Below are 16,886 nucleotides of genomic sequence, written 5' to 3'. Positions count from 1 at the left end.
GAGCCCACAGCGGGCAGGCAGAGGAGGAGGCGGTTGGTGAGGTGGTGATGGGGGGAAAGGCAGCGGGGCAGGGGCAGCAGCAGCCAAGCAGCAATTTCAGGAATCTGCACCGGGTGGGGGGGCGCATGCACAACCACTCGCCTTAGAGGGGAGGCTGAATGAATACACTGATGAAATAGCAGTGGGGAAACACTCTGGTGGTTTACACTAATTTTGGCTTTTGATAGAAGTGATAAATTAGGCTTGGAAATGCCCTGAGGTGTAAAGACAGTTACTGTTAACTTTTAAAATAAAAATATTAGCGATGTGAGATGCTTCCAAGGCCAATTTGGATCCGAATAGAATCGGACCCTGTTCAGGTCAACTTGAACAAAACCACCATCAGGTTCAGGTCGGGTCAAATTGAATCGGACTGGCTGAATAGGATGTGGTTTGATTCAGATCTCATTTGGCCTCGCTCTGCCCTGTGGAATCCAAATGCACACACTCCCCAACCCCTGTATATACCCAGCAGCCCCTGAAAGTACTACAGTAGCCAGAAGACCCTGCACCTTTCCCAGGTCTACATACAGAGAGGAAGAAGAGGGAAAAACTAAAGGAAGTTTAAATGAAGTGACTTATACTAAAGCAGCCACTGTTCCTTTGCCTCTGGGGGGGAGAAAAAATAAATCTAGAGAGACAATGCTCCTTCCTGTATGGAACAGGAATTAGGGACGTTTGGGTTTGAGTCTGAGGAAGGGAGAGTCTGGGACTTCAGCTGAAATCCAAAGTATCCCTTGGAATTGGACTGAAGTGAGTCAGGAGGTCCTTGAAGCACTGAGGTGGACTCCAAATCAAATCAGAGTCACTTCACACAGACCTAGCAGATCTCTAATTAGAATGTCACTGCTCTGCCTTCATCCCTGTTTGCAATGCTCAGTCATCGGGATACTAACTCTCCAATGCAAGGACAGAACTCAGAGTGAACTCAGAGGAAAGAAATTGAAGCAGCAGACACCTATAGTGTGAGCTCTGTTTAAGATCAACAGGATGCCTCCGTCTCCTGAATGAAAACAGCAGCTGGAATTCACTTACTTGAAAGGCCAATCACTAGGCAAACAGACAGAGCAGCAAGATATTCCAGTGCACTGGTTAGGAGTACGACTGTGCACCCATTTGCCTCACTCTGGATGAACACGAGTATCCACAGATTGTGGCTGAAGTTTTTTTCTGCCCTGTGCTGTCCATTAGGTTTATTACAAACTGACTTTTTTTGTCTTTGGACAAAAATGAGATAAAAGTGAAGCTACCCTGAGCACCTTGGAGGAAAGATGAGATATGAATGTGCTAAATAGATTTATAAGAAGGAAGGAACCTGTCTGTGGCACACTCTGGTGGATTATACCGATTTTGATATTTGATGTAGCTGGCAGATTAGGCTAGGAGATACCCTGGGGTCTAAAGAGAATTGGACTGGAATAGCTTCCATTCATTACAGAAATCCATGCCAGGCAGACATAGCACAGAAAGACACGATGATCAGCAGCCAGCAGGAGTTAAGAGGGCAGCCACTCACGGCAAAAGCCACAACTTTTGCCAGCTGCCACTACAACACTGATTGTGGTTGCTCAGTAACCTGAATGTTAACCATATCATGCATGGTCTGAGTGAGTTCAGAGGAAAGGCATTCAGGAAGCAGATTCCTGTCATGTGACCACCAAGATTATGGCTTACACTAGGGAAATAAAAGGGATACACAATTAAAGGGTTTGTGCATATAAAACAACAACACAACCTCTTCTATGTTTTCAGCTATCACTTAATCCTTATCTTGCTCCTCACATCTCCTGTATCGAGGCCATAGATAGAAGCCCTGGAACAGCTGAAGTACCTGCCTGCCAGGCCCCCTTCTCTTGTCTGCTGCTTCTCAACCTACACACACACACACACACACACACACACACACACACTTGCCCATTTCAGTGGGATTCTCACAGGTGCCCTTATGCTGATGGTGGCTGTTGCCAGATTTGGCTTATTTTAAGCCAAATTTTGGGCTCCTAAAGGAGACACTGGCCATTGTGACCTCATGTTGATGTTGCCCAGCTGAATAAGAGCAATTGGCCATTGTGACCTCATGCTGATGCTGCCTGTTGGAAAACTGACTGACCCATATGCCTTCTTTGTAGATGCTGAGAAATCCATTCTCCTCTGTCATGCCCACATGTTGCCAGGCACTTCCATGAGAAAGTGCACTCTGGACCAAACAGGGTGGTCTTGGGTTTCTTTCTTACATCCCCATCCTCCCAAATGTCTTTTTTTACTTATTCTCCAGTAAGTGAGCATCACTCTCCACCAGTGCTTTTAATGACATGGAGTGGCTGCCCTCTAACTCCTGCTGGCTGCTGATCATTGTGACTTTCTGTGCTGTGTCTGCCTGGCATGGATTTCTGTAATGAATGGAAGCTGTTGCAGAGTTAGCAGTACCACTTGGGGATGAAAAGTCTTCAGAGAGCCAAACTGAGGAAAAACTGCAGTAATTTCCTTTAGGGGATAATGAAAAACTAAAACAAACCAAAAATGAAAACTTAAATTAAAAAAACTAAAATCAAAGCTAAAGCAAAACGTTATCTCCTGCACTCTTGCCTCACCATGTGTAGAATGTTACCTGCATGTGTAATCAATTTACCACAATAAAGGGGTAACAGCCCACAGAGGGTTATACTTGCATGTTGTATATTGCACATTACAGTCTGTGTGCAATTAGAAAGGTACAAATGAGCCTGAGGTTCATTCTTGCATTCCATCATATATAGTTTCTGTTCCCTGTAGTGAAATGTGAATTGGTCTCCAGTATAGGCAGCATTAGAGGCACTCCATTTCTACAGTGGAGCACTCCTTGATCATGACACTACAACAACAGTCCTAGTTTGTCTAAAGTACATAAGAAAAGACCGGCAGGATTAGGCCCAAGGCCCATCCAGTCCAGCATTCTGCTTTACGCAGTGGCCAACCAGGTGCATCTGAGAAGCCTGCAGAAGGGGGGAAGGGCAGTCCCCTTGCAGTGGTGTTGCCTAGTACCTGGTGTTCAGTGGCATGCCCCCTCTGATCCTGATGGAAATATCCAGCTATCCAGTCTAGTAGCCATTGATAGACCTATCCTCCATGAATTTGTCTAATCCCCTTTTAAACCCATTTAGATTGGTGGCCATCACCACATTTGCGAATGTCATAGTTTAGCTACATGTTGTGTAAAGAAGTACTTTCTTTTGTCTGTCCTGAATCTACCTGCATTTAGCTTCAATGGATGACCATAATGTCTTGCACTATGCGGTACTGCAGGAATAGAATGACAGCTGATTACGACATGACTGGCTGGTTCCACTTGCTTTGTAAGGGCTGATTTAGCATGGGGATGCAAGGGGACGGGTCCTCCTGAGTGCAGAACACAGCCGATAGCATTGCAAGGTAAACTTTGCAGAGCTGGTCAGAAAGGGTCAGGCTGATTTGGTTTTACACAGGAGCACTCACTCTTTCTTTGCAATAACAGCACCCCTGTGAACCCTACAGATCTCTGAAACGGGCACTGGAGTGTACCAAACAAAGTCTGAGACTCTTCATTGACCTGAAGGAGACCGTCAAAACAGCACAGGCCTGGCTACAGGCTGGGAGGCTCTACTATCAAATGCAAGAGGACGAGCTTGTGGAAATGTATTTGCAGGTAGAAAAAGAATAAGAAGGCTGGTTCTATCCTGTCTCCTAGAAGCAACTTGAATGTTGTGAAGCTGGGGTTTCAGCCACCCACAAATAGCTAAGTACCAACTGCAGGAAGAATAATGGTCATGTCTGCAAAAACAAATTTTCACTTCTCTCCTGTATAGTAGGTATCTGGCACACTGTAGGTGCTAACTGAGTGTCTAGAAGTAGTACTAGCAGTGACGATGCATTTCCCTGTAACTGAGAGATACTCAGGAGATCTTGGCTAGGGGAGAGGCACTGAAGAGAGGCATAATTCTTGTACATTGCACTTGTGTGCAAATTTCACATATTCAGGAAATTTGCACCTAACTGCCATACTAATAATATGCCTTTCTGGATTTAAAAGCTTAATACCTGACTGCTAGGATTTTTTATTTTTATTTTTAAGATTAGTGAAATTTGTACAAATGTATGTAATTTATGAACTTTCTTGTAGATGTAAAATGTGGGTCTGTTTGCAACATTTGGATTTGGAGGAGGTTATGGATTTGAATGCTAGGAAGGCTGGGATGGAATGTCAGGGCATTAGGCAATAGATGTCCAGGGAATGAAGGACAAAGATCGGAAGCCCTGAAAGGTGGCAGAAGGACATCAGCACCTCGGTCAGTGGGAATGTCATCAAGTCTATCCAGTAGTTTTGAATCTTTAGCAAATGTGATCCTCTAACTCCAAAGTCACAAAGGTTAGTAATTATGGTTTTCAACAAGTCCTCAAGCTTTGTAACAGAAATCCATACTCATATCATTTGAAGTTTAACAGCAGCCATGCAGATGTTTAGACTTGGTTGTTAAAAGGAAATTTTTTATATGTATACATCTGAATATACAGTGAGGGAACTAAGTATTTGATCCCCTGCTGATTTTGTCCGTTTGCCCTCTGACACAGAAATGACCAGGCTATAATTGGAATGGTAGGTTTATTGTTGCTGTGAGAGACAGAATAACAACAAACAAACCCTCAAACACCCAGTGCCCAAAAGTCAGCGATGGATTTGCATTGTAGTGAGGGAAATAAGTATTTGATCCCTATCAACCAGCAAGATTTCAGGCTCCCAGGTGTCTTTTCACTATATGCAGGTAATGAGCTGAGATGAGGAACACCCTCTGTAAGGGAGTGCTCCTAATCCCAGCTTGTTACAGTACCTGTATAAAAGACCCCTGTCCATAGAAGCAAGCAATCACTCAGCTTCCAAACTCACCACCATACCCAAGACCAAAGAGCTGTCGAAGGATGTCAGGGTCAAGGTTGTAGACCTGCACAAGGCTGGACTGGGCTACAAGACTATTGCCAAGCAGCTTGGTGAGAAGGTGACTACAGTTGGCACGATAACTCGCAAATGGAAGAAACAAAAAATAACTGTCAATCTCCCTCAGTCTGGAGCTCCATGCAAGATCTCACCTTGTGGAGTTGCAATGATCATGAGAACGGTGACAAAGCAGCCCAGAACTACACAGGGGGGACTTGTCGATGATCTCAGGGCAGCTGGAACCATAGTCACCAAGAAAACAATTGGTAACACACTACGCCGTGAAGGACTGAAATCTTGCAGTGCCCACAAGGTCCCCCTGCTCAAGGCAGCACATGTACAGGCCCGTCTGCAGTTTGCCAATGCACATCTGAATGATCCAGAAGAGAACTGGGCGAAAGTGTTGTGGTCAGATGAGACCAAAATCGAGCTCTTTGGCATCAACTCAACTCGCCGTGTGTGGAGGAGGAGGAATGCTGCCTATGAGCCCAAGAACACCATCCCCACCGTCAAACATGGAGGTGGACACATTATGCTTTGGGGGTGTTTTTCTGCTAAGGGGACAGGACACCTTCACTGCATCGAAGGGACGATGGACGGGACCATGTACCATCAGATCTTGGGTGAGCACCTCCTTCCCTCAGCCAGGGCATTGAGAATGGGCCATGGATGGGTATTCCATCATGACAATGACCCAAAACACACAGCCAAGGCAACAAAGGAGTGGCTCAAGAAGAAGCACATGAAGGTCCTGGAGTGGCCGAGCCAGTCTCCAGACCTTAATCCCATAGAAAATCTGTGGAGGTTGCTGAAGGTTCGGGTTGCCAAACATCAGCCTCGAAACCTTTCTGACTTGGAGAGGATCTGCAAAGAGGAGTGGGACAACATCCCTCCTGGGTTGTGTGCAAACCTGGTGGCCAACTACAAGAAACATCTGACCTCTGTGATTGCCAACAAGGGTTTTGCCACCAAGTACTAAGACATCTTTTGTGAAGGGATCGAATACTTATTTCCCTCACTACAATGCAAATCCATCGCTGACTTTTGGGCACTGGGCTTTTGAGGGTTTGTTTGTTATTCTGTCTCTCACAGCTACAATAAACCTACCATTCCAATTATAGCCTGGTCATTTCTGTGTCAGAGGGCAAACGGACAAAATCAGCAGGGGATCAAATATATTTCCCTCACTGTAAGTATCCAACTGGAATTATAACTGATCATGTTTTTATTGTAGGCAAGCATGAAAAGTGCATTCACACACAAAGATGAAGGCCCATGTCTACAGTTGTTTAATAATACTATTTAGTAATACTTTTGCACTAGTTTGTGTGTGTGTGATGATATTGCCTGCTCTCATATTCAGGTCTGATCACTTTCCCAGGCAGCCATAGAAACTGCTCTGAAGCCTAGAGAGCTGCATCTGGCCATGGAACTCTACGAAGAGGCTGGTGATGTCTTCTTCAATGGGATCCGGAACAGACAACGAGCCCTGGAATATTACAGGGTAATAACCATAACAAACAGAGGTGGCTCATTCCCAGTCACCACGTGAGGCTAATCACGATGCACCATCTTACCCACCCCCCCGTGCCAGCCCCACCTCCTGGGTATGCCTGGTGCTGATGTCAGTCCCACACTCCCCTCACTGGCCCCACCTGCAGGGCCAGAAGCTAGTGCTGCTGCCGTCCTTCTCCCCCTCTCACCCGGGCATGTGCTCCGTCCTGAGACTGACACACAGGCAGTGTCTCTGCATCCAGTTGCACTGACTCCTCTCTCTCCCTTCCAGCACCAAACGGCCCACTTTTGGTACTAGAGAGGAGAGACAGTGAGAGAGCAACCCCTTTGCTAGTGGTGGTGTAGTGGCAATGGTGAGAGCAGGTAGGCGCCAGCAAATCTGTATGCATGCTGCCTACTCTCGATGCCACCACTGTGCCAGTGACCAACTATCTCTCTCTAGATAAGCTTGGCGCCAGAAGGGAGGATATGGCAGCAGCAAGAGACAGGGACCAGTGAAACTGGAGGCAGTGTGTGTGCATGATGCAGCAAGCGGCAGTACACACTGGTCCCAGGACAGAGCACATTCCTGGAAGTTGAGAAGGAAGAGGGATGGCATCAGTGCCAGCTTCTCACCTAGCAGCAGCACTGGCAAGGAGGGGGAACACTGGGGAAAGACCAGAGTTGAGGTAGGGGCAATGGCAGCAGGTAATTGGGTGACACCCATAGTGGGGGTGGAATGCTTGTACTCACTGCCCCATGACACACTGAGGCTATTCCCATGTGCAGTGGAAACTGGGCTAAGGGGGCGCAGCCCATTTTTCACTGCGCATGCGAACCACCAGGAGCTGTGTGGCTCCCAGTGGCAAATCCGCTTAATTCCCCCTCCCCTTAAACGAGGCTCGCAGAGCGCATGCTCCACTAACCCCGTTTAGTTGGTTGTGTGTCTGCGCAGCTCCGTACCATGGTGACCCATGAGGAGACCCCCAACCGGGAGGCTATAACAAACCTCCTGGTGTTGGGGGGGGGGCTCCCCAGAATGCCCTGCACACTTGTGTGGGGCATTCTGGGACTCCCAGGGGCCAGTAGGCCCCCGATCCCCGCCACCCAAACCGGCTCCATGACGGAGCCGGTAATCATGTGGGCAGCCAATCCAGCTGCCCAGGGCAAGCTGACTGCTCCTGTGTGGGGAGAGTGGGCCAAGCCTGCTCTCCCCACAAACCCCCTGCAGGCTCTCCACACTGTTTGTGTGGAGAAGGAATTCCCTGGCTTCAAATGGAGCGGAGGTAGTTCCTCATGGAACAGTGTGACTGTCAGTCATATTCTTGCTATCCTGTTCCAGACTCTATTACAAGGTAGGGCTCCAGGAGTGCACCAGGTCTTGGATAGCTCCCAGGGCCAGAGTCAGAACCTTGGTCAGCACAGAGGAGCCAGAGCTGGATGCTGTAACATGGTTGAGAAAGTTCTTCCAGCAACCTCTCACAACAAGTTGCCAGTTCTTACAGCTGCTCCTTAGTCCGTGTGAATTGACCCCTGTGCCCCTTCTCTGGTTTATGGACGTATAGCACTTCTGTACTGTTAGCACACTGTATACAATTCCAGACAAGAAAGGGCATGTTCAGGAAATCACCCAAAGAGGTCTCATAGTTTTAGAGGCTGTGCTCACAATCATTACCAGGGCGGGCCCGGAGTGGCAGGGATGAACCCACCTCCCCCCCCCCTCCGGACAACTGACGAGGTCCTCTTCAGTGCACCATTGTATACCCTCATGATCCACGCTGCTCTGAGCAACGCGGATCACTGGAGGCCAGGAAGATGAGTCCTGGCCTCCAGGAACCCCCAAATGCAAATGCAGGAATCCCAAACAAGCAGTGCAGTGCATTTGCATCCCGAGCACACACATGAACCCAGCATCAGCGTTAAGGGCATGCTTGTGCCTTTAACCCTGGCTAAAGGCTGGGTAAAAAAGCAGGCTAGGTGGGGCAGCAGTGCTTGCATCTGCCTTGATTCTGACGTGCCACACAAGCAGGCCAACTCAGGATGGGCTGCCCCAGCTTGGGCTAGACTGCTCATGAGAATAGCCTCATTGTTTTCTGACTTTCATTTTTATGAGCCGCTTGGTTGGCCACATGGTTTGGTTTTGTCTGGTTGTGGGTGAGGTCCATCTGCATCTGAAGATGCAGTGACCTGGCCAAATACAGTGTTACATTATCTTAACCCAGCTACTGTCATGAGCTGACTGGCTTAAAGCTGAAGATTGTAGCTCACCCTGGGAATATAGGCAAAAATGTTCTATTGCATCACTACAGTGTTTCCTATAGCTAGAGGGGGAAAAGGAGAGAATTCCTCTGATTATGGTTAATTTTTGATAGCAGCATTTTTTACAAATATGGACTGGATAAAAGATAGATTGCTGCAACTGTGACTTTCAATTATTTATCACAGGAATTTTGTTTAATTTTAAGAAATGGGTGCACAATTCAATTTGCTTATAGTTGCATGGGAGTTAATTAAATTCAGTCAAAATTATTATTATTAAGAATAACTGGTTTCAAAGCAAAAAGATTGAAAAGAGGCTCACAGTCTTCTAAAAAAAAATATACAAGGGAGACACCAGCAACAACCTCTGAAAGGGATGCTCTGCTAGGCTGAATAGGGACAGTGGCTCTCCTCCTGCTAAATATAAAGTGAGCCACCACTTTAAAAGGTGCCTCTTTGCCTAGTTAAGCAGAGGTAATCATGAAACTCGAAGGCAAGCCCTGATGGGTTCTTCAGGAGCTGATTAACTGAATGGTTACAGAAAAAGCCCATCTCTAGTTTTTCTGGAAGCTCAAACGTCAGAGCACAGTAAGTGAATGAGGTCACATTTAAGCCCATTACCATTTAACTAGGAAATTATAAACTATGAGGCTTACCAGGTTTAGTTTGACTTCTAAGAAATTGATGATTTGGAGCCAACCAACCATACAGAGAAAATTCCAAATGTACTGGGTGGTGGGAAGGTGGAGTTTAATGGCATCTCTCTTTTTTCTTGACAAGTCCACTTCTCCATGAAAGGCAATTTTGTAGCTGGAATGGCATGGTGGCTGTGGCAGCTTGGCATGGTGGGAAACTATGGAGTAACACAGAAGCATTGTTTCATGCTTTTTCCAGGGAGGAGCTATACCTTTGGCTAGGAAGCTGAAAGCCACCCAGACTGAGCTGAGAGTGTTCAATAAGTTGACTGAGCTGCAGATTGGACTCCAGAACTATGAGAAGGCTTTGGAATTTGCTACCTTGGCAGCCAGGCTCAGCGTGGATGTAGGTAGGAAAGGACCTGGGAATTTATAGCACAGCTGTATCTATTCCAGTGATCTTCACTGTTTTACAAGCAGGGGTCACTTGGGCAAAAATCATTCAGTGTGAGAGCTACTTCCCACTGTGCTGACCTCTTCACAGTACTCTGCTTTCCCCAGTGCTGAGAGGACCCTTTAAGAGAGACAGAGTCCTCTCTTAAGAGTTCTGTGGGGAAAGCTCTGGGAGGAGTTACACTTCCCAGCGCTCCATGCATGCCTTCCAAGATGGTGCAGGGGCTCAAAAGGGCTCCCTTTCCCTTAAAGGACCCCCCCCTCCCCAGCACTGGGCACAACACAGCACTGCATAGTGAGAATGGCCGCCTCTGCATGGTGCCAGAGGGACTGTACAGTAGGGATGTGCACGAACTGGTCCGCAGGCCATGTTGGAGGCCTGTAAACTGGTCCGGCGGTTCGACGCCAGGAGGGGTTGGCTCTTTAAGGGCAGAGGGGTTGTACTTACCCCTCCCACTGCTTTCCGCCCTCTGGCACTCCATTCCTTAGTGCAAATTTCGGGGCGGCAGCGTTCCTCCCTGCTGCCCCTGCCCCTTTGTTGATGGTAAAAGCGGAAGTAACTTCCGTGCATGCGCCCGCCACTGACGCGCATGCGGCCACCATACATGTCACATGGTGTGCACACACGCGTCAGCGGCGGGCGCATGCACGGAAGTTACTTCCGCTTTGACCATCAACAAGGGGGCAGGGGCGGCAAGGAGGAACGCTGCCGCCCTGAAATTTGCACTAAGGAATGGAGCGCCGGAGGGGGAAAAGCGTCGGGAGGGATAAGTACAACCGCCCCACCCTTAAAGAGCCACCCACCCAGTGTCAGACTGCGCCTCCACAGTCCGTGCACATCCCTATTGTACAGGATATTCAGTTTGGGCCAAAGCTTCACACAGGCCCAGTAAACAATTAGTCATGGAGCTGCACTTCATGTTGATGAGGGCCACCACTGGCCCCCAGGGCTTACAAAAGAACACTGATCTAATATTATAGAAAGCACATGATGAGAATTTTCCTGCATCAGGACAATAACAATGTAGCAATGAAAAAGCCAATGGTTTCTAACAAACTACTTTTATAAAAGCCAAAATAGATTTAAAAGGCTCAAATCAACCAATGCACTTGCAGTGGTAGAAAAAAAGAGCAGAAAATGCCTCTGCAGCTCTAGGTTAGAAATTGTTTCTCTCTGTTCTCTTCTTTGAGAAGTAAATGGCTCTTTGGAAGAAAAAAAAAATAGGTCTGCATGGATTTGTATGTATTTCAGGAAATAAGGAAGGTATTTTGTCATTCACGGCTGGGGACACAGAGGCAATGATGAAGGAAGGCTTGCTGAGTATATTGTTCATCTTTCCACAGATGAAGCCTTCCAGGTCCAAATTCCAATATCTCAGCCAAAGGTGATTTAGCCAGGACGTTGCAAGACATTCATTGTTAGTGAAAGATGACATTATTAGCATCCACATTGCTGTAGCCAGTAGTCCAGGAATCCCGAATTCAAAGAAACAGATATGGGATCCTATCCACCAGATCATACTGATATCAACGTAGATTTCTTAATTAGTCTTTTAATGTGGGTTAGAAATACCACTGTTGGCTATGGTGCAATGTGTATTTCTCTTAATGATGAAGAGATTTCCCCAGTTCTGATGTAGAAATCTTCTGTAAATGAGCTGTGCCCAGTGTTCTGCCACACTACTCTTTGATTTTCACTACTACTCCTACTATTACTACTACTACTACTACTACTACTACTACAATATTTATATACCGCTTGTCAACCAAAGTTCTCAAAGCAGTTTACATAGAAAAATAAGTAATACATCACAAAGATGGTCCCCTGTCCCCAAAGGGCTCACAATCTAAAAAGAAACATAAGGCAGATACCAGCAACAGCCTCTGGAGGGATGCTATGCTGGGGGTGGATAGGGCCAGTTGCTCTCCCCCTCCCCAAAGAAAATCACCACTTTGAAAGATGCCTCTTTGCTTAGTTAGCAGACATTGTTCAGTAGATAATAAGGCGCTTCACACAATTGGTGTGAAGAGCCAGAGGGGGTTCTGCAGGGAGAGCAGGCTTAGCCCGCTCTCTCCGCAGACGAACAGCCGCTCGTAGCTGGGCAGCTGGATCAGCCGCCCACATGACTACCGGCTCCATCATGGAGCCGACAGGGGCGGCGGGGACTGGGGGGCCGTATGGTCCCCGGAAGTTCCAGGATGCCCCACACGAGTGCACAGGGCATCCTGGATATCCCTCCAAACCTGGGAGGATGCTTGCAGCCTCCCAGCAGGGTTCTTCTTATGTGTTGCTGTGGCGCAGAGCCATGCCATGGCGGCACATGATCAGAAAGGAGAGGGCTACTTTGGGAGGGCTACTAAGTAAGGGGAGGGCTACTTTGGCGGACTAGCCGCCAGAGAACCACTGGGCTCGCCTGCAAGCCCGCTGGTTCTCACAATGGGGAAAAACCCGGCTGGGCTTCTTTAGCCCGGTTTTCCCCCATTGTGAGAATAGCCTCAATATCTACAAATGCTTGTAGGATTGGTGCATGCGGGTTGCTCTTGCTGTCGCTTCCTAGTCTGTTCTGCAATCCTTACTAAGGTTCCAAGAGTGCAGCTTGCCATTCAGTCCTTCCATTCTTCTCCGTGATTTTTTGACTTCTGTGGAAGTAATGCACACCTGCAATCCTGTGCATTGAAAACCTGTCTTAAAAAGAAGGAGAAGCAGCAGCATGCAGAGGTGTTGGCCATTGCATTAGTCCTGCTTTTAATGAATCGAAAGTTTACCTGACATTAAGATGACATGGATTTAATCAATCATGATGATATGACACTGATCTTACAGCACAGGAATAAGAATTCCTACATTGATAAAGCCTGACTCAATACTTGTTTATGCAAAAAGTGTAAGTTGCACTAAGTTTAACAAAACCTATTTTTAAATAATTGTATATAGAATTGCCCTGCACTTCAAAGCTGAAATGTGAAGGGCATTTAACTTAGTGGGACTTACTTTAAAGTAAGCATGACTTGAATAACAAGGCACATCCTCCAAGGCTGGGAGCAGATTGAATATTTCCTCCCCTTCAAAGAAGTTGAGTGCATCTCTTCCTATTGCATAGTGGTGCCTTTCTAAGACATCTTGCCTTCCTTGTCCTTGAACTAATTTACATGTTTTTGTCTCCCTTTTAAAAAATGCAAACCAGCTTCAAAAGGCTCCAGTAAGGATCAGATGAGCATTCTGTGGGAGGGGTGCTTATCCACTTTTCTGCTCAAAATTGTTGTCCCCCACCCCACAAGTTTGGTGTTGATGAGACACACTGTTATGCTGATGAGACTTATTATTAAGTGTGCTTAATAATAAAATAAAATTTAATTTTAAACTCAGAAATAAATTAAAGGAATGGAACTTTGTTCTGAGTAAGCAAGCCTAACATCAGAGTATTATCAATATATATCCCATTCCCTTTATCCCAAGATCTGTGTAAATATCACTTTGACTCATTAAATTCATGTCAATTTCATGTCATATAGGCTTTTTAGTAATCTCAGGATTGTTGATGTGATGGTCTGCACCATAGCATGCTAGCAAAAAGATATATTGTGCAATTTTTCAGTGCACAGGATTGTTGTGCATATTCTTCTCAGAGTGGAAAAAAACTTGTGGCCAGAGCATACTGTGCACACACTGCAGTCTTTGCAAGTTCTAAAACCAAAAGCCAGAGGAATGGTAGAAAGCAACTGCATAAGTCCCACTTTAAAAGCATAGCATTTTAAAGAGGGGAGTGACTTTGGAGGTCTTCCCAACCTCCTGCTCCATGTGAGAAATCCAACAGATGGCTGTTCTGTTTGGAAACCTCTAGCAAGAGAGTCCACCCCTGAGCAAGTCAGGTTCTACAACCAGAACAAGACAAATCAGATGTGCTAAATCCAAGGGGGAAATCATAGGGAGGGGATTTGAGAAGCACCTCTAGTTTTCCTGCAGCCCTGTTCCATTTCATTCATTTTCCAGTCGCCCGCAGCGTTACTCTATCAGCACTTCTTTTTCCAGGAGATCAATTGCAAGAGCTAGTTGCTTTTCACCGTCTGGCAACAGTCTACTATTTCCTGCAGATGTATGAAATGGCTGAGGACTGCTACTTGAAGACGCTCTCTCTGCGGGCACCATCACTGCAAGGGGCTCAGGAGACTATGTATTATTACAAGGTTTATTATCGCTTGGGAGATCTGACCCTGCACAAATTAAAGGTGAGTGAAGCATGCTGTCCTCTGTCTCACTGAAAGATCTGGCAAGTCTGTCCCTGAAAGCTAGATGTTTGTTAGAGTCTGGCCTAGATGAGATCTTTTACTAGCCTATTAAAATAATGAACAGTTTGGTGTCGTCAGATGCTGTGTGTGAATTGTCCCCGTCGGTGCCTCCCATTTATGTTGAGATAAAGCCCTTCTGCTCCTGGTGTCAACTTTGCTCCAGTACTAGAGCCTATTCCATCTTCTTTGAACTCTAAATCCTCTTTGACCTCAATTTCTGCCACTTGGGTTTGCTTACATTTACTACATGCAGTCCTGTTGCCTTTGGCTTCTCTCCCTTTTGAAGCTCCCTCCTAGGTTTCCTTTGCTCTTTCTGCCTGCCTTTTATGTCCCGAAGGGCAGGACTCTTCTTTCAGTCTTCAAGCAACCCAGGGAGAAGCTGCTTCCCTGCTTCCCTCTTCCCTCCTTAATTTTTTCATTAATATTTTCTCTCCAGCAATCTAGATACTACTAATTTTGTTCTGGCTAGGTAGGAAAGAGAGCACTTGCTGAAAGCTGTGCTGGGACTGCATGAGTGCCTCCTGGTGTTCACAGACAGCCATGATGGCTGAAATTGGCAAATGTTACTTTTGAGCAAGGGTAGGCAAACTTGGCACTTCAGCTGTTATTGAACTACAACTCCCATCATCAACTCCCAATTTTTTGTGGCTGGGGATGATGGGAGTTTTAGTTCAACAATAGCTAGAGAGACAAGTTTGCCCACTCCTGCTTTTGAGGCATACATGTAATCACATTTTCAAGGTTGTTGCTGTAAATATGGGGTTATACATTAACAATTAAATGATCTGTGTTAGTCAGTTGGAGAAGAGTTTTCATCTCCAGGTGACTGACTGATTGCATCATTGGCTGGAGAGACCTGGGAAACCTACATTGATCTCTGCATTGCCATGCACATTCAGTCAGACCAATTCTTAATTTCTCTAATTTTAAGAACATTAGAAGAGCCTTGCTGGATCAGTCACAAAGCCTATCTAGTCCAGCATCCTGTTTTCCACAGTGGCCCACCAGAGGCCTTGGGAAGAGAGGAGGAGAGCTAGTTTTATGGTAGCAAGCACGAGCGGTTCCTTTGGTTAAGCAGGGTCCACCCTGGTTTATATTTGAATGGGAGACTGTGCATGTGAGTGCTGTGAGATATTCTCCTTCCAGGATGAAAGTTCTGAGAAGAGCATTTGCATGCAGAAAGTTCCAAGTTCCCTTTAGCATCTCCAGATAGGGCTGAGAGAGGCACTGCCTGCAACCTTGGAGAAGCCGCCACCAGTCTGTGTAGATGATACGGAGCTAGATGGAGCAAGGGTCTGACTCGGTAGAAGGCAGCTTCCTATGTTTCTATGTTCCTATGAATCCGCACAACCAGGAGATGGAAGCATGAGCTCTTTCCTGCCACTGCACCTCTGCAACTAATATTTGCAGGCATCCTGCCTCTGAACATGGAGATCACCTATAGCCACCATGACTAGCAGCCATTGATTGACCTGTCCTCAGTGAATTTCTCTAAGCCTCACTCAAAACCATCCAGCTGGTGGCCATCATCACATCCTATGGCAGAGAACTCCATAATATGTGTTGTGTGAAAAAGTACTTCCTTTTGTTGTTCCTACATTTCATGGCAATCAGTTTCATAGAACAACCCCTGGTTCCAACGTTATGTGAGAGGGCGAAAAACTTCTATCAACTTTCTCCACACCATGCCTGATTTTATAGACCTCTATCATGTCTCCCTATAGTTGCTTCTTTTCTAAACTAAAGAGCCCCAAGAAGTTTTTCACACCCAGCTTTTAGTTCACATCTCCTTCAGAATGGAGGGGGTGCGTTCACATATTGGACAAATTCATTGGTGGGTTGTTGTTTGTTGTTGTTGTTTTAAGTGCATTAGAGTGGAGCCTGATTTATATCCGGTGTAAAAAAAAATCCACTTTTTGCATTGGGTTTTGGGGGCAATTTTGCGGGGCAAAAAATGTTTTTTTCAAACTCACAGTAAAGCCTCTCAGAAACCTGTGGTAAAGCCTGCTGTCTGGGAAAACTCCAGGTGTTGTATCCTTGCTCCAGGCCCAGGATCATTTTGGTTGCCCTCTTCTGTGCCTTTTCCAGTTGTAAAATGTCACTTTTGAGATACAGTGACCAGAACTAAACACAGTATTCCAAATGTGGCCACACCATGAATTTGTATAAGGGCATTATAATACTAGCAGTTTTATTTTTAAGTCCCCTTCCTAATTATTTTCTCTTGTCTTTTCTTCTCAGGATGAACAAGATGCAGCTAACTACTTCCTCTTGGCCTTGGCTGCTGCCACTGAACTTGGTGACCAGAATTGGCAAAGCAGGATTCAGGCCAAGCTGACTCAAATATATAATGCTTCCCAGTGGGGTAAGGGCCCCAAAGGGTGGACCACATATCGGGCCCGATGGCTCTGTGAAGGAAGGGATGCTGTATGACCAATAGTATTGGGGACTCAAGAGCCCTGGAATTTCTGAACCAGGAGAACCAAAGTTCAACCTTTATACCTCATTGCCAAAGAGCTCCCAGTGCTTTCTATACCAAAAGTAAAGGGGAGAAACATGTCCAATGCTTCAGTCTCCTGTGTTTTTGAATCTAGCAATGAGAAAAGCTGTTCACTCCAAGTGGATCCCCTCGCTCATAGGCAAATGTGAAATGGACAAAAGGCAAAGCCATCATCTTTTTAAGGCCACGTATTTTGCCACCAACAGCAACACAGGCTCAGAGGAGTCACCATGCACAGATATAGACCTCCTTAAGCATGCATACCCTGTGTGAG

The 16,886-nt window shown here is 46.3% G+C and overlaps 1 protein-coding gene across 11 annotated transcripts in view; it reads left to right on the top strand.

The window, feature by feature from the left end:
• The window catches only part of SH3TC2 (SH3 domain and tetratricopeptide repeats 2), an 88,140-nt gene extending 71,462 nt beyond the window's left edge, over positions 1 to 16,678 (top strand). For 8 of the 11 annotated variants that reach the window (XM_053297784.1, XM_053297788.1, XM_053297787.1 and 5 more), the window contains 5 exons: positions 3,550 to 3,700; positions 6,366 to 6,488; positions 9,632 to 9,782; positions 13,856 to 14,052; positions 16,354 to 16,678. In XM_053297784.1, coding sequence (XP_053153759.1) covers positions 3,550 to 3,700; positions 6,366 to 6,488; positions 9,632 to 9,782; positions 13,856 to 14,052; positions 16,354 to 16,545 — 814 coding nt within the window. In that variant the 3' untranslated portion in view covers positions 16,546 to 16,678. Of the gene's footprint in view, positions 1 to 3,549; positions 3,701 to 6,347; positions 6,489 to 9,631; positions 9,783 to 13,855; positions 14,053 to 16,353 lie in introns of those variants that run through there. The other 3 variants (XM_053297792.1, XM_053297793.1, XM_053297795.1) reach the window with 3 other exon arrangements.
• Positions 16,679 to 16,886: the final 208 nt, after the last annotated feature.

Source organism: Hemicordylus capensis, chromosome 2 (genome assembly GCF_027244095.1).
Source record: "Hemicordylus capensis ecotype Gifberg chromosome 2, rHemCap1.1.pri, whole genome shotgun sequence".
Taxonomy (NCBI): Eukaryota; Metazoa; Chordata; class Lepidosauria; order Squamata; family Cordylidae; genus Hemicordylus; species Hemicordylus capensis.
This window is presented reverse-complemented; position numbering and strand designations above follow the sequence as displayed.